A 22,197-nucleotide genomic window follows, 5' to 3' on the forward strand; every position below is an offset into this window, starting at 1 on the left:
TTTGCCAAGAAGCACCGGCAGCCTTGTAACCTGTGACAGCGAGTCCCGATGCGGTTTTAGTGAGCTGCTGCTTTCCTAATGTCCTTTTTTGGCAACAAGACTTTGCGCGCTCTCTCCCTCTCTTTTTTTTTTTTTTTTTTTTTTTAAAAAAAACAAACAACCCACCAAAAACAAACAAACCAAAAAAAAAAAAACCCACAAAACAACAAACAAACAACAAAGTCCACTTCCTTCCAAAGGCCCAAGCACAGCCTGTCTTCCGAATTTGGTGGCATCGCCGGTCTTTGGGTTCTCGGTCGTAACAGGCGAGACATCATAAAAACACGTTCCTCTGCATGTTCAGCACAGCCGAAAGCATCGGCACATCTGCCGGTCCTTTTTGGTAGCCTTATGGATTGTGGGAGCAGGGATTTGATTTCCCCCCCCTCCCCCTCCAGTAAAACCGTACGGGGGATTTTTTATCTTGCTGATTTTTGTATCCCAAATTAAACTTTAAAAGAGGTTACGATTGTAGAATTTACAAATGGACTAGCGTTGTTTAAACTGCAACTGCCAAGTGGCTGTAGCCTACAGTGTATTCGGTGTGCTTTGGCAGTTAGGTATTTGTTCTGAAGCTTTAAAAACAGGGCCTTTTTTTAATTACATTTAAACGTTTAACAAAGGAAATGTTTAAAACCAAATGTTTAAACAAAGGAAGCGTTTAAAAAGAGACAACTGAATGTTAGCGGGGTTTTATTGCCAATCTTGAGACGGAGCGCTCTGAAGTTCTTGATTTCTGTCTGGCTGTCAGCGGCGCGTTTCCCCGGCGGTTCAGTAGCGTCTCTCCTGGGCAGGGCAGCCAGCCAGATGTCCCCGCTAATCGTGCGGTGCCCAACCCCCCCCCCCGAGTCAAATTATAGCTGTGTACTTTGGAGATGGATAGTTTAATGGTATCGACTGACAGCTGGGCAAGTTCATTTAGTGCCGAAGGAAAGTCAAATACTTTAGTAGTATAAGTATTTTTATTGGAGAGAGAGGGAGAGATTTCTCTAAGCATACGTGCGCCTCTTCAGCATAGAGTGAAGGACTGAGCTTTGTTCTTCCTTGTTCATTGCACTCTTCAGAGTTTTACCCTTCCCTTTCAGCTGTACTGACCCAGCAAGGTGTGCAGCTGCAGCAGCAGCAGCAGTGGCGGTGGCGCGAGGGCTGTAGGTGTTTGAGGGGGTCGGTCGCGTCGATTCTGGTCACGGCCCAGCCCTGTGCGGCTGCCTGGCAGGGGGATGTCCCCGCGGCAGCGCCGTGAGGAAGGGAGGAGGGGTTCCCCAGGGCCAGCCAGAGGGTTTACTGTCGTGCTCAGAATGGCACCAATTAGTCTTAATACTGACTGGAAGAGTTCCAGTCGCTCTGGCTTTGAAAGGCCGCGCTGTATTTCGCGCTGAGTTGTTTCCCTGGAGTCCTCCTGTAGCTCAGCTGCTGTCCCGTCCCTCCGTGTGAGGGAATTCCTCTGCTTTCTTCTGTGCTCTTTGTTAATCTGCTGAAATATAATTGGGGCTTTTTGTGTTTCAGGTGTCTCGCTGTACGGGTCTGGCGACGCTCAGTACACCCCCCTGCCCAGGTTTGCCTGCCGGTGGTTGGGCGCCCCGAGGGGACGGGACCAGCCCTGGGCGCGGTGGCTTTGTGCCTTTTTTGGGGGGTGAATGAAAAGGGGGGAGTGTGTCTGTGTGGGTGATGATGTCATTTGGGGCAGCCCAAGGTCCCCCGGGGGGGGGTGGGGGTCGGCGATGATGTGTCGGAGGAGCAGGTGAGTGGGGGCTGGGGGGGTCACGCAGGGGTCGCAGTCTCATAATGTCTGAAAATTCATGGGGGGGATTAAAAACCATTAAAACCTGTAAGTATGGGCGTGAGGCATTGAAATAGAGAAAAATCTCTCGTTTTTATTATCTACTGATAAATGAATATGTATGTCGAAGGAGTTGAAAATAAAAACCTCCTGTACAACAATTCTCCTCTATTCTATAAAGGAATTTTAGACTATAAAGAGATGCGTCCCAGAGTCCATTTCTGCCGTTATCGTTCTCTCTCTGCCGGGCTGCCCGTCCCTCTGCTTTAATTGCCACGTCTCTGCTCTTCAGCTCCTGGAGGTTTTGTGGTGTTTCCCGGGTTTATCATCCCCCTAAATATATGTATATATGTGTGGCTAGACACATAAGTGAAATGTCTGTGTACTATAAGGTTTTTGAAAGGCTTTCTTTGCATTTTTGTGGAAAGCGTTTAAAAACTCGCCACCCGCTTGTAACCTCTGTCGAAGAGGTAAAAGCGCTTTCAAGAGCTGCTGCCCCGGCCCCGCCCCCTGCCTGCTTGTGCCCCGCCTCCCGCTCCCCTCGGCCCCGCCTTCCGTCCACTTCGGCCCCTCCTCCCGTACCCCCTCGGCCCCGCCTTCCGTCCACTTCGGCCCTTCCTCTCGACCACCCGGGCTCCGCCTCGAACTGACCTCGGCTCCGCCTCTCGGCCACCTCGGCCCCGCCTCCCGCCCGGCCTCCTGCCGCGCCTCGTTCTCGCCGCTGCTGCTCCCCGCGTGGCCGAAGCGCGGTACTGGGGCGCCGCTGCATCCCCGGCGACGGGGGGGACGGGGCCAGGAGCACCGAGGAGCCCCCCTTCGCCGGGGGCGGGGGTGTCCCCCGCTGTCCGCTGACGGAAGGCAAGAGGGGAAGCAGACGGGCCTTCGCGCTGGCGCAGCGGCCGGTGCCCCCCGAGCTGCGGGAGCCCCGTCCCCCCTCGAAGTGCCTGACCCCAGGCAGCGCTGCGGAGGGGCCGGGCTGCGCAACCGGTTTATTAAGTGCTATGGCGCACAAATCTCTAAAGTCTTTAAGAAGCAAAAGCCGGCTTGCGCTGAATTTCCCGCCCCCCCCCCTCTTCGTGGGGCCCGGTCTCGCCTGCCCGGGCACGGCCCCGCACCGCCGCAGGTGCCTCTTCCCCATGGCAACCGCTCCGGGGCGGATAGGCGGGAGCGCTTTCAAAAGCCGCTGCCCCGGCCCCGCCTCCCCACCCGCCTCGGCCCCGCCTCCAAGGCCGCTTCAGCACCGCCTACTGCCCGCTGCAGCCCCGCCTCTCCGCCCACACCGGTCCCGCCTCCCGCCTGCCTGTGCCCCGCCTCCAGCCCCTCCTCAGCCCCGCCTGCCGATCTTCCCGGCTCCGCCTCCTACCTATCTCGGCCCCGCCTCACGCTTCGGTTCGGCTCCGCCTCTCGCCCCTCCCCATCCACGTCTCTCCGCCCGCCTCGGCCCCGCCTCCCAGCCCTCTTCAGCCCCGCCTTCTGCCCACTTCGGCCCCGCCTCTCGACCACCCCGGCCCCGCCTCCCACCTGTCTCGGCTCCGCCTCCCGCCCCGCCTCTCGCCCGCCTCACGCCTCGGTTCGGCTCCGCCTCTCGCCCCTCCCCATCCACGTCTCTCCGCCCGCCTCGGCCCCGCCTCCCAGCCCTCTTCAGCCCCGCCTTCTGCCCACTTCGGCCCCGCCTCTCGACCACCCGGCCCCGCCTCCCACCTGTCTCGGCTCCGCCTCCCGCCTGTCTCGGCTCCGCCTCCCGCCCCGCCTCTCGCCCGCCCCGGCCCCGCCTCACGCCTCCTTTTGGCTCCGCCTCCCACCCCCGGCCCGGCCTCCCGCACCGCCGCGTTCTCGCTCCTGCTTCCCCCTCGTGGCCGAAGCGCGGTACTGCAGCGCTGCCCCCGCACGGTCGGTTACCGGGCGCCATCCCCGGCGGCGGGGCGGGGCCAGGAGCCCCGCGGAGGCGAGCGAGCCCCTTCGCCGGGGGCGGGGGTGTCTCCTGCCCGCTGGCGGCCCGGGGGTGGCGGGGCGGCAAGCTCCAAACTGCCCGCTGCGGCAGGCTGCCGATCCGCTGGAGGCGAGCCGGCTCCGGGCAGCCCCCGGGAGTTACCCGAGAGCTGACGGAAGGCGAGCGGGGAAGCAGGCGGGCACCCCCGCCGGGCGCAGAGGCCGGGCGCCTCCCCAGCTCGCCGGAGCTCCCCGGGAGTCCCCCCGCGCAGATGTTGGCCAACGCCCCGGCGCAGCGGCCGCTGCCCTCCCCCCCCCCCCCCCCCCCCCGAGCTGTTGGAGCTCCGTCCCCCCTCGAAGTGCCTGACGCCAGGGAGCGCTGCGGGGGATGGAGGGGGGTGGGGGGGGGCGAAGCTGCGCAACCGGTTTATTTCGTGCTGTGTCACGCAAATCTCTGAAGTTTTTAAGAAGCAAAAGCCGGGTTGCGGTGAATTCCCCTCCCTCCTTAGCCAGGCCCGGCCGCACCTCCCCGTCGCCCCGGCAACGGCCCCGCGCCGCCGCGGGTGCCTCTTCACCATGGCAAGCGTTCCGGGGCGGGTGGCGGGAGGGCGGGCCAATCACAGCGCGGGTGCCGCGCTACGATTGGTCAGCTCGCGTCGTCGAGGCGGGGAGAGGTGGAGATTGACGCGACGTCAGACCAATTGAGAGGGGCTCCAAGGGAAGGTTACGGGCGACGGCCAATGGGCGCGCGGCGTGAGCGGGCCGTGGTGGGCGCTCCGGAAGCGGAGGGGGCTGGCGGAAAATGGCGCCCCGCTCGAAGTCGGAGCGGCGCGGCCCGGGGGGAAAGGGAGGCCCGCGTGGCCGCCGCCAGCACGTCGTGAGGCACCTGGAGCGCGTCAAGGTGAGCGGGAAACCCGAGGAGGGGGCACTAGTACGGTCGGAGCGGGGGTGGCTGGGCCCGGCTCCCCGCGGCGTCCCGTCGGCCTTGGGGGTTTAGGGTGCGGGGCTGGTGGTGCCGGAGAAATAAAGCCCGAAAAGGCGGTAGTGAAGCGGTGCCCGGGTCATGCTGTCGCTGCCCCGCAAAGAGGTGGGCCCGGGCCCTCCGCACTTGCCCAGCGCTCGCCAAAAGTGCCTGTGAGCCCTGCGGGTGCCGGGCTGTGGGGTGGCTGGGCCGGCCACGGCCCTCAGCATGGCCCGCGGGGGCTGCCGAGGGGGTGAGCAAGCAGAGAGGGTGAGCTGGTTGGGGGCCCGAAATGGAGGGCAGGTCTTCTGCCCCTGGGGCTGGAAAGCAGGCTCCCGGGGCTGGTTTTGGGGCTGAGAAGCAGCCGGAGTTGTGTGGCTTTGCGGTGAGAAGCAAGGGTCGAGTCCTGCGTTTTTGTGGCTTGAGAGCGGGCCCAGGAGCTGGGGTTTGGGGCTCAGAAACGGGCAGTAAGTGAGCTGTTTGGGGGCCCAAGAGCAGACTCCCGTTTGGCTGGTTTTGCGGGGGGGTGGGGGTGGGGGGCAGGGAGGGGCGGGAGGGCGCTGGGGGCTGCGGGGAAAAGCACGGGGTGGGCAGGGTGCGTGGACCCTCCCTGGAGGTGGGGGTCTGGTCCCGTGGGACCCCTGCGTTCAGGAGGCCAGCGTGCAGCAGGCTGAACTCCGTGTCTGAGGGGGTCTCTGGGGGGAACCCTCTCCTCTTCGAGTCCAGCTCTTTTTTTATATGCTGTTTAGAGTAGTTATTAGGTAATTAGTCACACAAACTAATAAATATTTATACCGTGTGCAGCTGTTGTGTTTAATGACAATACTCAAGTCAGGACGGTGATTGAAGGACGCCCTTGTCAAAAGCCCAGACTGTTGCGAGTAGCCGGAGCTTGTAAGGAGAAGGAGCGGCTGGGTGCAGGCCGGGCTGTCCCCAGCGAGGCGCCAGGAGCAGCGGGGAGGCGAGTCGTCCTTCTCCCGGCGAGGAGCCCGGCCTCTCGCCTGGGGTGTTACATCCACACCGGCTGCCTCTGGTGGCCCCGCTCCCGAGGGCGGAGGTAGCGTGGGGGTCCCCCGGCTTGTCCCCATGGGCTGGCTGTGACAAACAGGGTCATTTCTCGCCTCCTCCTTTCCCAGTGTCCCCTGGTGCGTGCCGGGAGGAAAATCCTGCGGGGTCAATTCTGTCGGCTGCTCCGGTAATGGCAGGCATGGGGCTGGGGGAGTGGGGAGAAACGTTTGCGAGTTCAGGGGAGCTACGGGTACTCCGCGTCAAACCCCCAGAAAAGGCAAATCTGCTGCTACCGTGGAAAATCTGGTGCAGAATTGCAGTTAAGAGAGCGTGCCTCCTTCCCAAATTGGTGCCCGGGTGGTTAGGAATGTCTTCCTTTCGGGTAAAAGAGCGAACTTTCCTCTCAGATGAATTAAGAGTTGCCCGATACCTTCTTTAGGGTCCGGTGTTTCTCTTCTGTTTGTTCGTGCTCATTTTATGGGCAAGTTGGAAATAGCCTTTTCTTTTTCCCCTGCGTAACTGAATTTTTATGAGTCTGCGGTGTGAGGGCCGTTAATTTTTGAGCACCTAGTTGCCAGTGGAAACGTAATGAATGAAACACGATGGAAACTGATGTTTCCCTTGATTTTTATTCAATTTTTTTTTCTTTTTTTTTTTCCTTCGAGTGTTGATGGCACGTTGTCCTGTGCCTCAACCCACGTTCTGTTCCGCTGAGCCTTCGATCTGGGTCCAAAAAGTTTGTGCTTCCAGAAAAGGACTAGTCGTTCAGCTCATTGAGGTGTCTGCTCAGAGGGTCGCTGAAGTACGCGGTCAGCGTTAAAGCTGAATTTCACTTAATGTTGCAGCTGCTGGTCTTCCCTTTCATTAATTTCCCCCCAGCTCCCTCATGGGTGGGGTTTTTTTTGGTTTGTTTTGTGTGTGGGGTGTGGGCTTTTTTGGGGCGTGTGTGTGTGGTTTCCAAAGGGGAGCGCGGTGTTGCCTGGTGCAGCCTGCAGAGCTCTTTTGCTGCCTGACCTGCCCTTTTTCACTCCTCTCTCAGGGCTGTAACTTTCCTTTGGCTAATTTGAGCAGAGCAATGAAGTTACTTGCCTGTGTAAATGTGCTGGTAGTACCAGGAAGGTAAGTGCTTGAACCAGTGGTGAAAAACTTGGCTACAAGTAGAATATCCGCAGGAAGAGCAACAGCAGCAGCAGCAGCAGGAAGCCAATCGCGAGTTCCCCAAAAATCGGGTGTGTCAAACACATCAAAGTTTTATTGCCAAATGTTGTTTGCCAGGACCTTGCAAGTGGCTCTTTTTGGTAAACGTAACTTCTCAGGAAATTCAGGGTTGCGTGTGGCAAAACCCTTCCCTCTGTCTGCGTGCCCCGCTCCATAAACGACTGGTGGCGGGGCTGTTGTTCCCCACTCTGGGTCTTGCCGCCGTGGTGCTGCGATATTTAGACCTAGGAGACGCGTTTCGGAAGGGAAGGAAAAAGCGTTCTCAGCCCTTTTAAGGAAAAGGGCAGACCCTCTTCTCTGTCTGCGGCTTTCCTGCGCACGCGAGATGAAGCTGTTTTATTTTTCTCCCTTGTTCCTGGTCTAAATATCTCTGAAGCTGCTGCTGCTGCGGGTTTGCAATTTGCGGTGCTGCGTGCTTGTGGAGTTGTCGTTGTGCATGACTTCTGCTGTGGCCAAGTGTCTAGAGGCGGTTTTCAGTTTAAAGCTTCAGAAATGGCATCCCCTGAAAGCAGCGTAGGTGAAGCTGATCCTGGGCGTGCGGCTGCGCTCTCAGGGATGCGCGGGGGCTCCTCGTGCAAAGAGCGAGGTGCGCGTGGGCACCGGCAGGGTTGCGCTCGGGTCTGGGCGCGTGCCATAGTTTTGCTGTTGGGAGACGGCAGAGAGCGTGTGTCCGGTAAGGCGGAGGGCAGTTGAAAGCCGGCAGGGACCCTGAGCAGGTTCGGTGGCGCAACGGCAGTTTTAAAAGCTCTTGACCGTCTGGAGAAAGGGCCTGGAAAAAATCATTGCCTTTTTGGAAGGACGGGACGTTCACGGGACGGTGGGTTGCTGTACCTTGTAACAAAAACATTCACCTTGGGCTGTCTAGGGTGAGGAAACCTTGGCTGTACGTAGGCTTGAGGCAGTGTACCTGTCCGTGTCTGTCACCTGCGTGGGCCCGGGAAGGTGGCTCTAGTGCAACTGAAGCTGCCGGTGAGTCAATGAAAGGCAGGGTTGTCTGAAGAATGCAAGAGCTCTGGTGGCCTGCCCCAAGAAGCGTCCCAAAGGAGATGCCAAGTAGTTTTTCCTCCGCTCGGCTGTCGTCTTGGCAAACCTTCAGGGAAGAAGGCAGCTTGAGATTCCTACCCAGCTTTATGCTAAAGGATTTTTTCCTCTCTCGGCAGATTGTCAACTGCCAGCCTTTCTTCCGTGGTCTCCCTTTCTTCTGCTGTGGCGGTACGGGACAGACGGAAAGGATCCAGAGTGGTCTGCGAGGACGAGGTACGTCTCTCGTGTGCGTCTGCCTTTTTCCTAAGGTCCTTGTCGTGTGGGCTTTGAAGCTAACGTGACGGATGTGCCGACTCTCCTCCCGTAGCTTTTCGATGAAATACTTGAACGCGAATACTAAAAATAAGGTGTGTTCTGGAGCACTTTGCACCCATGCAAAGCTTGCTTCCCTCCGCTTATTTTCTCCTCCCGAAAGCATAATCTCTTTCTGTGTGCTTACCGTTAACTGGCACTGTGAGAATAACGTTGTACTGAAAGAGGGAAGAAAGCGTTCGTAAGGGTTCAGATGCTCCGAAGAAGGAGACTTTGGTTTTGTGGTAGAAGCTTTATGCTTTTTCAGTCCACAAGTTTTTAAAATATCTTCCAGTAGTACTGGAAAACCTTACTGAGATACTAGCCTCTGTACAAAAAGCAGTTGAGGTCACAGAAGAGACATGGACGAAGCGGGACAAAGCAGCGTGGCTTCTGCGTGTTTTCTGGGCTTTGCCAAGAAGCACCGGCAGCCTTGTAACCTGTGACAGCGAGTCCCGATGCGGTTTTAGTGAGCTGCTGCTTTCCTAATGTCCTTTTTTGGCAACAAGACTTTGCGCGCTCTCTCCCTCTCTTTTTTTTTTTTTTTTTTTTTTTAAAAAAACAAACAACCCACCAAAAACAAACAAACCAAAAAAAAAAAAACCCCACAAAACAACAAACAAACAACAAAGTCCGCTTCCTTCCAAAGGCCCAAGCACAGCCTGTCTTCCGAATTTGGTGGCATCGCCGGTCTTTGGGTTCTCGGTCGTAACAGGCGAGACATCATAAAAACACGTTCCTCTGCATGTTCAGCACAGCCGAAAGCATCGGCACATCTGCCGGTCCTTTTTGGTAGCCTTATGGATTGTGGGAGCAGGGATTTGATTTCCCCCCCCTCCCCCTCCAGTAAAACCGTACGGGGGATTTTTTATCTTGCTGATTTTTGTATCCCAAATTAAACTTTAAAAGAGGTTACGATTGTAGAATTTACAAATGGACTAGCGTTGTTTAAACTGCAACTGCCAAGTGGCTGTAGCCTACAGTGTATTCGGTGTGCTTTGGCAGTTAGGTATTTGTTCTGAAGCTTTAAAAACAGGGCCTTTTTTTAATTACATTTAAACGTTTAACAAAGGAAATGTTTAAAACCAAATGTTTAAACAAAGGAAGCGTTTAAAAAGAGACAACTGAATGTTAGCGGGGTTTTATTGCCAATCTTGAGACGGAGCGCTCTGAAGTTCTTGATTTCTGTCTGGCTGTCAGCGGCGCGTTTCCCCGGCGGTTCAGTAGCGTCTCTCCTGGGCAGGGCAGCCAGCCAGATGTCCCCGCTAATCGTGCGGCGCCCAACTCCCCCCCCCCCCCCCCCCGAGTCAAATTATAGCTGTGTACTTTGGAGATGGATAGTTTAATGGTATCGACTGACAGCTGGGCAAGTTCATTTAGTGCCGAAGGAAAGTCAAATACTTTAGTAGTATAAGTATTTTTATTGGAGAGAGAGGGAGAGATTTCTCTAAGCATACGTGCGCCTCTTCAGCATAGAGTGAAGGACTGAGCTTTGTTCTTCCTTGTTCATTGCACTCTTCAGAGTTTTACCCTTCCCTTTCAGCTGTACTGACCCAGCAAGGTGTGCAGCTGCAGCAGCAGCAGCAGTGGCGGTGGCGCGAGGGCTGTAGGTGTTTGAGGGGGTCGGTCGCGTCGATTCTGGTCACGGCCCAGCCCTGTGCGGCTGCCTGGCAGGGGGATGTCCCCGCGGCAGCGCCGTGAGGAAGGGAGGAGGGGTTCCCCAGGGCCAGCCAGAGGGTTTACTGTCGTGCTCAGAATGGCACCAATTAGTCTTAATACTGACTGGAAGAGTTCCAGTCGCTCTGGCTTTGAAAGGCCGCGCTGTATTTCGCGCTGAGTTGTTTCCCTGGAGTCCTCCTGTAGCTCAGCTGCTGTCCCGTCCCTCCGTGTGAGGGAATTCCTCTGCTTTCTTCTGTGCTCTTTGTTAATCTGCTGAAATATAATTGGGGCTTTTTGTGTTTCAGGTGTCTCGCTGTACGGGTCTGGCGACGCTCAGTACACCCCCCTGCCCAGGTTTGCCTGCCGGTGGTTGGGCGCCCCGAGGGGACGGGACCAGCCCTGGGCGCGGTGGCTTTGTGCCTTTTTTGGGGGGTGAATGAAAAGGGGGGAGTGTGTCTGTGTGGGTGATGATGTCATTTGGGGCAGCCCAAGGTCCCCCGGGGGGGGGTGGGGGTCGGCGATGATGTGTCGGAGGAGCAGGTGAGTGGGGGCTGGGGGGGTCACGCAGGGGTCGCAGTCTCATAATGTCTGAAAATTCATGGGGGGGATTAAAAACCATTAAAACCTGTAAGTATGGGCGTGAGGCGTTGAAATAGAGAAAAATCTCTCGTTTTTATTATCTACTGATAAATGAATATGTATGTCGAAGGAGTTGAAAATAAAAACCTCCTGTACAACAATTCTCCTCTATTCTATAAAGGAATTTTAGACTATAAAGAGATGCGTCCCAGAGTCCATTTCTGCCGTTATCGTTCTCTCTCTGCCGGGCTGCCCGTCCCTCTGCTTTAATTGCCACGTCTCTGCTCTTCAGCTCCTGGAGGTTTTGTGGTGTTTCCCGGGTTTATCATCCCCCTAAATATATGTATATATGTGTGGCTAGACACATAAGTGAAATGTCTGTGTACTATAAGGTTTTTGAAAGGCTTTCTTTGCATTTTTGTGGAAAGCGTTTAAAAACTCGCCACCCGCTTGTAACCTCTGTCGAAGAGGTAAAAGCGCTTTCAAGAGCTGCTGCCCCGGCCCCGCCCCCTGCCTGCTTGTGCCCCGCCTCCCGCTCCCCTCGGCCCCGCCTTCCGTCCACTTCGGCCCTTCCTCTCGACCACCCGGGCTCCGCCTCGAACTGACCTCGGCTCCGCCTCTCGGCCACCTCGGCCCCGCCTCCCGCCCGGCCTCCTGCCGCGCCTCGTTCTCGCCGCTGCTGCTCCCCGCGTGGCCGAAGCGCGGTACTGGGGCGCCGCTGCATCCTCGGCGACGGGGGGGACGGGGCCAGGAGCACCGAGGAGCCCCCCTTCGCCGGGGGCGGGGGTGTCCCCCGCTGTCCGCTGACGGAAGGCAAGAGGGGAAGCAGGCGGGCCTTCGCGCCGGCGCAGCGGCCGGTGCCCCCCGAGCTGCGGGAGCCCCGTCCCCCCTCGAAGTGCCTGACCCCAGGCAGCGCTGCGGAGGGGCCGGGCTGCGCAACCGGTTTATTAAGTGCTATGGCGCACAAATCTCTAAAGTCTTTAAGAAGCAAAAGCCGGCTTGCGCTGAATTTCCCGCCCCCCCCCCCTCTTCGTGGGGCCCGGTCTCGCCTGCCCGGGCACGGCCCCGCACCGCCGCAGGTGCCTCTTCCCCATGGCAACCGCTCCGGGGCGGATAGGCGGGAGCGCTTTCAAAAGCCGCTGCCCCGGCCCCGCCTCCCCACCCGCCTCGGCCCCGCCTCCAAGGCCGCTTCAGCACCGCCTACTGCCCGCTGCAGCCCCGCCTCTCCGCCCACACCGGTCCCGCCTCCCGCCTGCCTGTGCCCCGCCTCCAGCCCCTCCTCAGCCCCGCCTGCCGATCTTCCCGGCTCCGCCTCCTACCTATCTCGGCCCCGCCTCACGCTTCGGTTCGGCTCCGCCTCTCGCCCCTCCCCATCCACGTCTCTCCGCCCGCCTCGGCCCCGCCTCCCAGCCCTCTTCAGCCCCGCCTTCTGCCCACTTCGGCCCCGCCTCTCGACCACCCCGGCCCCGCCTCCCACCTGTCTCGGCTCCGCCTCCCGCCCCGCCTCTCGCCCGCCTCACGCCTCGGTTCGGCTCCGCCTCTCGCCCCTCCCCATCCACGTCTCTCCGCCCACCTCGGCCCCGCCTCCCAGCCCTCTTCAGCCCCGCCTTCTGCCCACTTCGGCCCCGCCTCTCGACCACCCCGGCCCCGCCTCCCACCTGTCTCGGCTCCGCCTCCCGCCCCGCCTCTCGCCCGCCTCACGCCTCGGTTCGGCTCCGCCTCTCGCCCCTCCCCATCCACGTCTCTCCGCCCGCCTCGGCCCCGCCTCCCAGCCCTCTTCAGCCCCGCCTTCTGCCCACTTCGGCCCCGCCTCTCGACCACCCGGCCCCGCCTCCCACCTGTCTCGGCTCCGCCTCCCGCCTGTCTCGGCTCCGCCTCCCGCCCCGCCTCTCGCCCGCCCCGGCCCCGCCTCACGCCTCCTTTTGGCTCCGCCTCCCACCCCCGGCCCGGCCTCCCGCACCGCCGCGTTCTCGCTCCTGCTTCCCCCTCGTGGCCGAAGCGCGGTACTGCAGCGCTGCCCCCGCACGGTCGGTTACCGGGCGCCATCCCCGGCGGCGGGGCGGGGCCAGGAGCCCCGCGGAGGCGAGCGAGCCCCTTCGCCGGGGGCGGGGGTGTCTCCTGCCCGCTGGCGGCCCGGGGGTGGCGGGGCGGCAAGCTCCAAACTGCCCGCTGCGGCAGGCTGCCGATCCGCTGGAGGCGAGCCGGCTCCGGGCAGCCCCCGGGAGTTACCCGAGAGCTGACGGAAGGCGAGCGGGGAAGCAGGCGGGCACCCCCGCCGGGCGCAGAGGCCGGGCGCCTCCCCAGCTCGCCGGAGCTCCCCGGGAGTCCCCCCGCGCAGATGTTGGCCAACGCCCCGGCGCAGCGGCCGCTGCCCTCCCCCCCCCCCCCCCCCCCCCGAGCTGTTGGAGCTCCGTCCCCCCTCGAAGTGCCTGACGCCAGGGAGCGCTGCGGGGGATGGAGGGGGGTGGGGGGGGCGAAGCTGCGCAACCGGTTTATTTCGTGCTGTGTCACGCAAATCTCTGAAGTTTTTAAGAAGCAAAAGCCGGGTTGCGGTGAATTCCCCTCCCTCCTTAGCCAGGCCCGGCCGCACCTCCCCGTCGCCCCGGCAACGGCCCCGCGCCGCCGCGGGTGCCTCTTCACCATGGCAAGCGTTCCGGGGCGGGTGGCGGGAGGGCGGGCCAATCACAGCGCGGGTGCCGCGCTACGATTGGTCAGCTCGCGTCGTCGAGGCGGGGAGAGGTGGAGATTGACGCGACGTCAGACCAATTGAGAGGGGCTCCAAGGGAAGGTTACGGGCGACGGCCAATGGGCGCGCGGCGTGAGCGGGCCGTGGTGGGCGCTCCGGAAGCGGAGGGGGCTGGCGGAAAATGGCGCCCCGCTCGAAGTCGGAGCGGCGCGGCCCGGGGGGAAAGGGAGGCCCGCGTGGCCGCCGCCAGCACGTCGTGAGGCACCTGGAGCGCGTCAAGGTGAGCGGGAAACCCGAGGAGGGGGCACTAGTACGGTCGGAGCGGGGGTGGCTGGGCCCGGCTCCCCGCGGCGTCCCGTCGGCCTTGGGGGTTTAGGGTGCGGGGCTGGTGGTGCCGGAGAAATAAAGCCCGAAAAGGCGGTAGTGAAGCGGTGCCCGGGTCATGCTGTCGCTGCCCCGCAAAGAGGTGGGCCCGGGCCCTCCGCACTTGCCCAGCGCTCGCCAAAAGTGCCTGTGAGCCCTGCGGGTGCCGGGCTGTGGGGTGGCTGGGCCGGCCACGGCCCTCAGCATGGCCCGCGGGGGCTGCCGAGGGGGTGAGCAAGCAGAGAGGGTGAGCTGGTTGGGGGCCCGAAATGGAGGGCAGGTCTTCTGCCCCTGGGGCTGGAAAGCAGGCTCCCGGGGCTGGTTTTGGGGCTGAGAAGCAGCCGGAGTTGTGTGGCTTTGCGGTGAGAAGCAAGGGTCGAGTCCTGCGTTTTTGTGGCTTGAGAGCGGGCCCAGGAGCTGGGGTTTGGGGCTCAGAAACGGGCAGTAAGTGAGCTGTTTGGGGGCCCAAGAGCAGACTCCCGTTTGGCTGGTTTTGCGGGGGGGTGGGGGTGGGGGGCAGGGAGGGGCGGGAGGGCGCTGGGGGCTGCGGGGAAAAGCACGGGGTGGGCAGGGTGCGTGGACCCTCCCTGGAGGTGGGGGTCTGGTCCCGTGGGACCCCTGCGTTCAGGAGGCCAGCGTGCAGCAGGCTGAACTCCGTGTCTGAGGGGGTCTCTGGGGGGAACCCTCTCCTCTTCGAGTCCAGCTCTTTTTTTATATGCTGTTTAGAGTAGTTATTAGGTAATTAGTCACACAAACTAATAAATATTTATACCGTGTGCAGCTGTTGTGTTTAATGACAATACTCAAGTCAGGACGGTGATTGAAGGACGCCCTTGTCAAAAGCCCAGACTGTTGCGAGTAGCCGGAGCTTGTAAGGAGAAGGAGCGGCCGGGTGCAGGCCGGGCTGTCCCCAGCGAGGCGCCAGGAGCAGCGGGGAGGCGAGTCGTCCTTCTCCCGGCGAGGAGCCCGGCCTCTCGCCTGGGGTGTTACATCCACACCGGCTGCCTCTGGTGGCCCCGCTCCCGAGGGCGGAGGTAGCGTGGGGGTCCCCCGGCTTGTCCCCATGGGCTGGCTGTGACAAACAGGGTCATTTCTCGCCTCCTCCTTTCCCAGTGTCCCCTGGTGCGTGCCGGGAGGAAAATCCTGCGGGGTCAATTCTGTCGGCTGCTCCGGTAATGGCAGGCATGGGGCTGGGGGAGTGGGGAGAAACGTTTGCGAGTTCAGGGGAGCTACGGGTACTCCGCGTCAAACCCCCAGAAAAGGCAAATCTGCTGCTACCGTGGAAAATCTGGTGCAGAATTGCAGTTAAGAGAGCGTGCCTCCTTCCCAAATTGGTGCCCGGGTGGTTAGGAATGTCTTCCTTTCGGGTAAAAGAGCGAACTTTCCTCTCAGATGAATTAAGAGTTGCCCGATACCTTCTTTAGGGTCCGGTGTTTCTCTTCTGTTTGTTCGTGCTCATTTTATGGGCAAGTTGGAAATAGCCTTTTCTTTTTCCCCTGCGTAACTGAATTTTTATGAGTCTGCGGTGTGAGGGCCGTTAATTTTTGAGCACCTAGTTGCCAGTGGAAACGTAATGAATGAAACACGATGGAAACTGATGTTTCCCTTGATTTTTATTCAATTTTTTTTTCTTTTTTTTTTTCCTTCGAGTGTTGATGGCACGTTGTCCTGTGCCTCAACCCACGTTCTGTTCCGCTGAGCCTTCGATCTGGGTCCAAAAAGTTTGTGCTTCCAGAAAAGGACTAGTCGTTCAGCTCATTGAGGTGTCTGCTCAGAGGGTCGCTGAAGTACGCGGTCAGCGTTAAAGCTGAATTTCACTTAATGTTGCAGCTGCTGGTCTTCCCTTTCATTAATTTCCCCCCAGCTCCCTCATGGGTGGGGTTTTTTTTGGTTTGTTTTGTGTGTGGGGTGTGGGCTTTTTTGGGGCGTGTGTGTGTGGTTTCCAAAGGGGAGCGCGGTGTTGCCTGGTGCAGCCTGCAGAGCTCTTTTGCTGCCTGACCTGCCCTTTTTCACTCCTCTCTCAGGGCTGTAACTTTCCTTTGGCTAATTTGAGCAGAGCAATGAAGTTACTTGCCTGTGTAAATGTGCTGGTAGTACCAGGAAGGTAAGTGCTTGAACCAGTGGTGAAAAACTTGGCTACAAGTAGAATATCCGCAGGAAGAGCAACAGCAGCAGCAGCAGCAGGAAGCCAATCGCGAGTTCCCCAAAAATCGGGTGTGTCAAACACATCAAAGTTTTATTGCCAAATGTTGTTTGCCAGGACCTTGCAAGTGGCTCTTTTTGGTAAACGTAACTTCTCAGGAAATTCAGGGTTGCGTGTGGCAAAACCCTTCCCTCTGTCTGCGTGCCCCGCTCCATAAACGACTGGTGGCGGGGCTGTTGTTCCCCACTCTGGGTCTTGCCGCCGTGGTGCTGCGATATTTAGACCTAGGAGACGCGTTTCGGAAGGGAAGGAAAAAGCGTTCTCAGCCCTTTTAAGGAAAAGGGCAGACCCTCTTCTCTGTCTGCGGCTTTCCTGCGCACGCGAGATGAAGCTGTTTTATTTTTCTCCCTTGTTCCTGGTCTAAATATCTCTGAAGCTGCTGCTGCTGCGGGTTTGCAATTTGCGGTGCTGCGTGCTTGTGGAGTTGTCGTTGTGCATGACTTCTGCTGTGGCCAAGTGTCTAGAGGCGGTTTTCAGTTTAAAGCTTCAGAAATGGCATCCCCTGAAAGCAGCGTAGGTGAAGCTGATCCTGGGCGTGCGGCTGCGCTCTCAGGGATGCGCGGGGGCTCCTCGTGCAAAGAGCGAGGTGCGCGTGGGCACCGGCAGGGTTGCGCTCGGGTCTGGGCGCGTGCCATAGTTTTGCTGTTGGGAGACGGCAGAGAGCGTGTGTCCGGTAAGGCGGAGGGCAGTTGAAAGCCGGCAGGGACCCTGAGCAGGTTCGGTGGCGCAACGGCAGTTTTAAAAGCTCTTGACCGTCTGGAGAAAGGGCCTGGAAAAAATCATTGCCTTTTTGGAAGGACGGGACGTTCACGGGACGGTGGGTTGCTGTACCTTGTAACAAAAACATTCACCTTGGGCTGTCTAGGGTGAGGAAACCTTGGCTGTACGTAGGCTTGAGGCAGTGTACCTGTCCGTGTCTGTCACCTGCGTGGGCCCGGGAAGGTGGCTCTAGTGCAACTGAAGCTGCCGGTGAGTCAATGAAAGGCAGGGTTGTCTGAAGAATGCAAGAGCTCTGGTGGCCTGCCCCAAGAAGCGTCCCAAAGGAGATGCCAAGTAGTTTTTCCTCCGCTCGGCTGTCGTCTTGGCAAACCTTCAGGGAAGAAGGCAGCTTGAGATTCCTACCCAGCTTTATGCTAAAGGATTTTTTCCTCTCTCGGCAGATTGTCAACTGCCAGCCTTTCTTCCGTGGTCTCCCTTTCTTCTGCTGTGGCGGTACGGGACAGACGGAAAGGATCCAGAGTGGTCTGCGAGGACGAGGTACGTCTCTCGTGTGCGTCTGCCTTTTTCCTAAGGTCCTTGTCGTGTGGGCTTTGAAGCTAACGTGACGGATGTGCCGACTCTCCTCCCGTAGCTTTTCGATGAAATACTTGAACGCGAATACTAAAAATAAGGTGTGTTCTGGAGCACTTTGCACCCATGCAAAGCTTGCTTCCCTCCGCTTATTTTCTCCTCCCGAAAGCATAATCTCTTTCTGTGTGCTTACCGTTAACTGGCACTGTGAGAATAACGTTGTACTGAAAGAGGGAAGAAAGCGTTCGTAAGGGTTCAGATGCTCCGAAGAAGGAGACTTTGGTTTTGTGGTAGAAGCTTTATGCTTTTTCAGTCCACAAGTTTTTAAAATATCTTCCAGTAGTACTGGAAAACCTTACTGAGATACTAGCCTCTGTACAAAAAGCAGTTGAGGTCACAGAAGAGACATGGACGAAGCGGGACAAAGCAGCGTGGCTTCTGCGTGTTTTCTGGGCTTTGCCAAGAAGCACCGGCAGCCTTGTAACCTGTGACAGCGAGTCCCGATGCGGTTTTAGTGAGCTGCTGCTTTCCTAATGTCCTTTTTTGGCAACAAGACTTTGCGCGCTCTCTCCCTCTCTTTTTTTTTTTTTTTTTTTTTTTAAAAAAACAAACAACCCACCAAAAACAAACAAACCAAAAAAAAAAAAACCCCACAAAACAACAAACAAACAACAAAGTCCGCTTCCTTCCAAAGGCCCAAGCACAGCCTGTCTTCCGAATTTGGTGGCATCGCCGGTCTTTGGGTTCTCGGTCGTAACAGGCGAGACATCATAAAAACACGTTCCTCTGCATGTTCAGCACAGCCGAAAGCATCGGCACATCTGCCGGTCCTTTTTGGTAGCCTTATGGATTGTGGGAGCAGGGATTTGATTTCCCCCCCCTCCCCCTCCAGTAAAACCGTACGGGGGATTTTTTATCTTGCTGATTTTTGTATCCCAAATTAAACTTTAAAAGAGGTTACGATTGTAGAATTTACAAATGGACTAGCGTTGTTTAAACTGCAACTGCCAAGTGGCTGTAGCCTACAGTGTATTCGGTGTGCTTTGGCAGTTAGGTATTTGTTCTGAAGCTTTAAAAACAGGGCCTTTTTTTAATTACATTTAAACGTTTAACAAAGGAAATGTTTAAAACCAAATGTTTAAACAAAGGAAGCGTTTAAAAAGAGACAACTGAATGTTAGCGGGGTTTTATTGCCAATCTTGAGACGGAGCGCTCTGAAGTTCTTGATTTCTGTCTGGCTGTCAGCGGCGCGTTTCCCCGGCGGTTCAGTAGCGTCTCTCCTGGGCAGGGCAGCCAGCCAGATGTCCCCGCTAATCGTGCGGCGCCCAACTCCCCCCCCCCCCCCCCCCGAGTCAAATTATAGCTGTGTACTTTGGAGATGGATAGTTTAATGGTATCGACTGACAGCTGGGCAAGTTCATTTAGTGCCGAAGGAAAGTCAAATACTTTAGTAGTATAAGTATTTTTATTGGAGAGAGAGGGAGAGATTTCTCTAAGCATACGTGCGCCTCTTCAGCATAGAGTGAAGGACTGAGCTTTGTTCTTCCTTGTTCATTGCACTCTTCAGAGTTTTACCCTTCCCTTTCAGCTGTACTGACCCAGCAAGGTGTGCAGCTGCAGCAGCAGCAGCAGTGGCGGTGGCGCGAGGGCTGTAGGTGTTTGAGGGGGTCGGTCGCGTCGATTCTGGTCACGGCCCAGCCCTGTGCGGCTGCCTGGCAGGGGGATGTCCCCGCGGCAGCGCCGTGAGGAAGGGAGGAGGGGTTCCCCAGGGCCAGCCAGAGGGTTTACTGTCGTGCTCAGAATGGCACCAATTAGTCTTAATACTGACTGGAAGAGTTCCAGTCGCTCTGGCTTTGAAAGGCCGCGCTGTATTTCGCGCTGAGTTGTTTCCCTGGAGTCCTCCTGTAGCTCAGCTGCTGTCCCGTCCCTCCGTGTGAGGGAATTCCTCTGCTTTCTTCTGTGCTCTTTGTTAATCTGCTGAAATATAATTGGGGCTTTTTGTGTTTCAGGTGTCTCGCTGTACGGGTCTGGCGACGCTCAGTACACCCCCCTGCCCAGGTTTGCCTGCCGGTGGTTGGGCGCCCCGAGGGGACGGGACCAGCCCTGGGCGCGGTGGCTTTGTGCCTTTTTTGGGGGGTGAATGAAAAGGGGGGAGTGTGTCTGTGTGGGTGATGATGTCATTTGGGGCAGCCCAAGGTCCCCCGGGGGGGGGTGGGGGTCGGCGATGATGTGTCGGAGGAGCAGGTGAGTGGGGGCTGGGGGGGTCACGCAGGGGTCGCAGTCTCATAATGTCTGAAAATTCATGGGGGGGATTAAAAACCATTAAAACCTGTAAGTATGGGCGTGAGGCGTTGAAATAGAGAAAAATCTCTCGTTTTTATTATCTACTGATAAATGAATATGTATGTCGAAGGAGTTGAAAATAAAAACCTCCTGTACAACAATTCTCCTCTATTCTATAAAGGAATTTTAGACTATAAAGAGATGCGTCCCAGAGTCCATTTCTGCCGTTATCGTTCTCTCTCTGCCGGGCTGCCCGTCCCTCTGCTTTAATTGCCACGTCTCTGCTCTTCAGCTCCTGGAGGTTTTGTGGTGTTTCCCGGGTTTATCATCCCCCTAAATATATGTATATATGTGTGGCTAGACACATAAGTGAAATGTCTGTGTACTATAAGGTTTTTGAAAGGCTTTCTTTGCATTTTTGTGGAAAGCGTTTAAAAACTCGCCACCCGCTTGTAACCTCTGTCGAAGAGGTAAAAGCGCTTTCAAGAGCTGCTGCCCCGGCCCCGCCCCCTGCCTGCTTGTGCCCCGCCTCCCGCTCCCCTCGGCCCCGCCTTCCGTCCACTTCGGCCCTTCCTCTCGACCACCCGGGCTCCGCCTCGAACTGACCTCGGCTCCGCCTCTCGGCCACCTCGGCCCCGCCTCCCGCCCGGCCTCCTGCCGCGCCTCGTTCTCGCCGCTGCTGCTCCCCGCGTGGCCGAAGCGCGGTACTGGGGCGCCGCTGCATCCTCGGCGACGGGGGGGACGGGGCCAGGAGCACCGAGGAGCCCCCCTTCGCCGGGGGCGGGGGTGTCCCCCGCTGTCCGCTGACGGAAGGCAAGAGGGGAAGCAGGCGGGCCTTCGCGCCGGCGCAGCGGCCGGTGCCCCCCGAGCTGCGGGAGCCCCGTCCCCCCTCGAAGTGCCTGACCCCAGGCAGCGCTGCGGAGGGGCCGGGCTGCGCAACCGGTTTATTAAGTGCTATGGCGCACAAATCTCTAAAGTCTTTAAGAAGCAAAAGCCGGCTTGCGCTGAATTTCCCGCCCCCCCCCCCTCTTCGTGGGGCCCGGTCTCGCCTGCCCGGGCACGGCCCCGCACCGCCGCAGGTGCCTCTTCCCCATGGCAACCGCTCCGGGGCGGATAGGCGGGAGCGCTTTCAAAAGCCGCTGCCCCGGCCCCGCCTCCCCACCCGCCTCGGCCCCGCCTCCAAGGCCGCTTCAGCACCGCCTACTGCCCGCTGCAGCCCCGCCTCTCCGCCCACACCGGTCCCGCCTCCCGCCTGCCTGTGCCCCGCCTCCAGCCCCTCCTCAGCCCCGCCTGCCGATCTTCCCGGCTCCGCCTCCTACCTATCTCGGCCCCGCCTCACGCTTCGGTTCGGCTCCGCCTCTCGCCCCTCCCCATCCACGTCTCTCCGCCCGCCTCGGCCCCGCCTCCCAGCCCTCTTCAGCCCCGCCTTCTGCCCACTTCGGCCCCGCCTCTCGACCACCCCGGCCCCGCCTCCCACCTGTCTCGGCTCCGCCTCCCGCCCCGCCTCTCGCCCGCCTCACGCCTCGGTTCGGCTCCGCCTCTCGCCCCTCCCCATCCACGTCTCTCCGCCCACCTCGGCCCCGCCTCCCAGCCCTCTTCAGCCCCGCCTTCTGCCCACTTCGGCCCCGCCTCTCGACCACCCCGGCCCCGCCTCCCACCTGTCTCGGCTCCGCCTCCCGCCCCGCCTCTCGCCCGCCTCACGCCTCGGTTCGGCTCCGCCTCTCGCCCCTCCCCATCCACGTCTCTCCGCCCGCCTCGGCCCCGCCTCCCAGCCCTCTTCAGCCCCGCCTTCTGCCCACTTCGGCCCCGCCTCTCGACCACCCGGCCCCGCCTCCCACCTGTCTCGGCTCCGCCTCCCGCCTGTCTCGGCTCCGCCTCCCGCCCCGCCTCTCGCCCGCCCCGGCCCCGCCTCACGCCTCCTTTTGGCTCCGCCTCCCACCCCCGGCCCGGCCTCCCGCACCGCCGCGTTCTCGCTCCTGCTTCCCCCTCGTGGCCGAAGCGCGGTACTGCAGCGCTGCCCCCGCACGGTCGGTTACCGGGCGCCATCCCCGGCGGCGGGGCGGGGCCAGGAGCCCCGCGGAGGCGAGCGAGCCCCTTCGCCGGGGGCGGGGGTGTCTCCTGCCCGCTGGCGGCCCGGGGGTGGCGGGGCGGCAAGCTCCAAACTGCCCGCTGCGGCAGGCTGCCGATCCGCTGGAGGCGAGCCGGCTCCGGGCAGCCCCCGGGAGTTACCCGAGAGCTGACGGAAGGCGAGCGGGGAAGCAGGCGGGCACCCCCGCCGGGCGCAGAGGCCGGGCGCCTCCCCAGCTCGCCGGAGCTCCCCGGGAGTCCCCCCGCGCAGATGTTGGCCAACGCCCCGGCGCAGCGGCCGCTGCCCTCCCCCCCCCCCCCCCCCCCCCGAGCTGTTGGAGCTCCGTCCCCCCTCGAAGTGCCTGACGCCAGGGAGCGCTGCGGGGGATGGAGGGGGGTGGGGGGGGCGAAGCTGCGCAACCGGTTTATTTCGTGCTGTGTCACGCAAATCTCTGAAGTTTTTAAGAAGCAAAAGCCGGGTTGCGGTGAATTCCCCTCCCTCCTTAGCCAGGCCCGGCCGCACCTCCCCGTCGCCCCGGCAACGGCCCCGCGCCGCCGCGGGTGCCTCTTCACCATGGCAAGCGTTCCGGGGCGGGTGGCGGGAGGGCGGGCCAATCACAGCGCGGGTGCCGCGCTACGATTGGTCAGCTCGCGTCGTCGAGGCGGGGAGAGGTGGAGATTGACGCGACGTCAGACCAATTGAGAGGGGCTCCAAGGGAAGGTTACGGGCGACGGCCAATGGGCGCGCGGCGTGAGCGGGCCGTGGTGGGCGCTCCGGAAGCGGAGGGGGCTGGCGG

General features: G+C 59.7%; 2 protein-coding genes across 2 annotated transcripts; both read left to right on the plus strand.

Moving 5' to 3' along the window:
- Positions 1-4,547: 4,547 nt before the first annotated feature.
- On the plus strand, positions 4,548-10,457 carry LOC309679809 (uncharacterized protein). Its single transcript, XM_082493226.1, has 3 exons — positions 4,548-4,649; positions 8,096-8,192; positions 10,235-10,457. Exons 1-3 carry the CDS (start codon positions 4,551-4,553, stop codon positions 10,363-10,365), a joined length of 327 nt encoding a protein of 108 aa, XP_082349352.1. The 5' UTR covers positions 4,548-4,550; the 3' UTR covers positions 10,366-10,457.
- A 2,915-nt stretch (positions 10,458-13,372) lies between these two features.
- Positions 13,373-19,282, plus strand: LOC309679689 (uncharacterized protein). The gene is made up of 3 exons (XM_082493070.1): positions 13,373-13,474; positions 16,921-17,017; positions 19,060-19,282. The coding sequence occupies exons 1-3, from the start codon at positions 13,376-13,378 to the stop codon at positions 19,188-19,190; spliced, it is 327 nt and encodes a 108-aa protein (XP_082349196.1). The 5' UTR covers positions 13,373-13,375; the 3' UTR covers positions 19,191-19,282.
- Positions 19,283-22,197: the final 2,915 nt, after the last annotated feature.

The sequence above is a fragment of the Vanellus vanellus genome (genome assembly GCF_965231255.1).
Source record: "Vanellus vanellus genome assembly, chromosome: 19".
Lineage (NCBI taxonomy): Eukaryota > Metazoa > Chordata > Aves > Charadriiformes > Charadriidae > Vanellus > Vanellus vanellus.

Coding starts and splice junctions, on each gene's coding strand:
- LOC309679689 (XM_082493070.1), top strand. CDS start 13,376: ATGGCGCCCCGCTCGAAGTCGGAGCGGCGCGGCCCGGGGGGAAAGGGA. Junction 13,475..16,920: donor GGCACCTGGAGCGCGTCAAG/GTGAGCGGGAAA, acceptor CTCTCTCGGCAG/ATTGTCAACTGCCAGCCTTT. Junction 17,018..19,059: donor GAGTGGTCTGCGAGGACGAG/GTACGTCTCTCG, acceptor TTTGTGTTTCAG/GTGTCTCGCTGTACGGGTCT.
- LOC309679809 (XM_082493226.1), top strand. CDS start 4,551: ATGGCGCCCCGCTCGAAGTCGGAGCGGCGCGGCCCGGGGGGAAAGGGA. Junction 4,650..8,095: donor GGCACCTGGAGCGCGTCAAG/GTGAGCGGGAAA, acceptor CTCTCTCGGCAG/ATTGTCAACTGCCAGCCTTT. Junction 8,193..10,234: donor GAGTGGTCTGCGAGGACGAG/GTACGTCTCTCG, acceptor TTTGTGTTTCAG/GTGTCTCGCTGTACGGGTCT.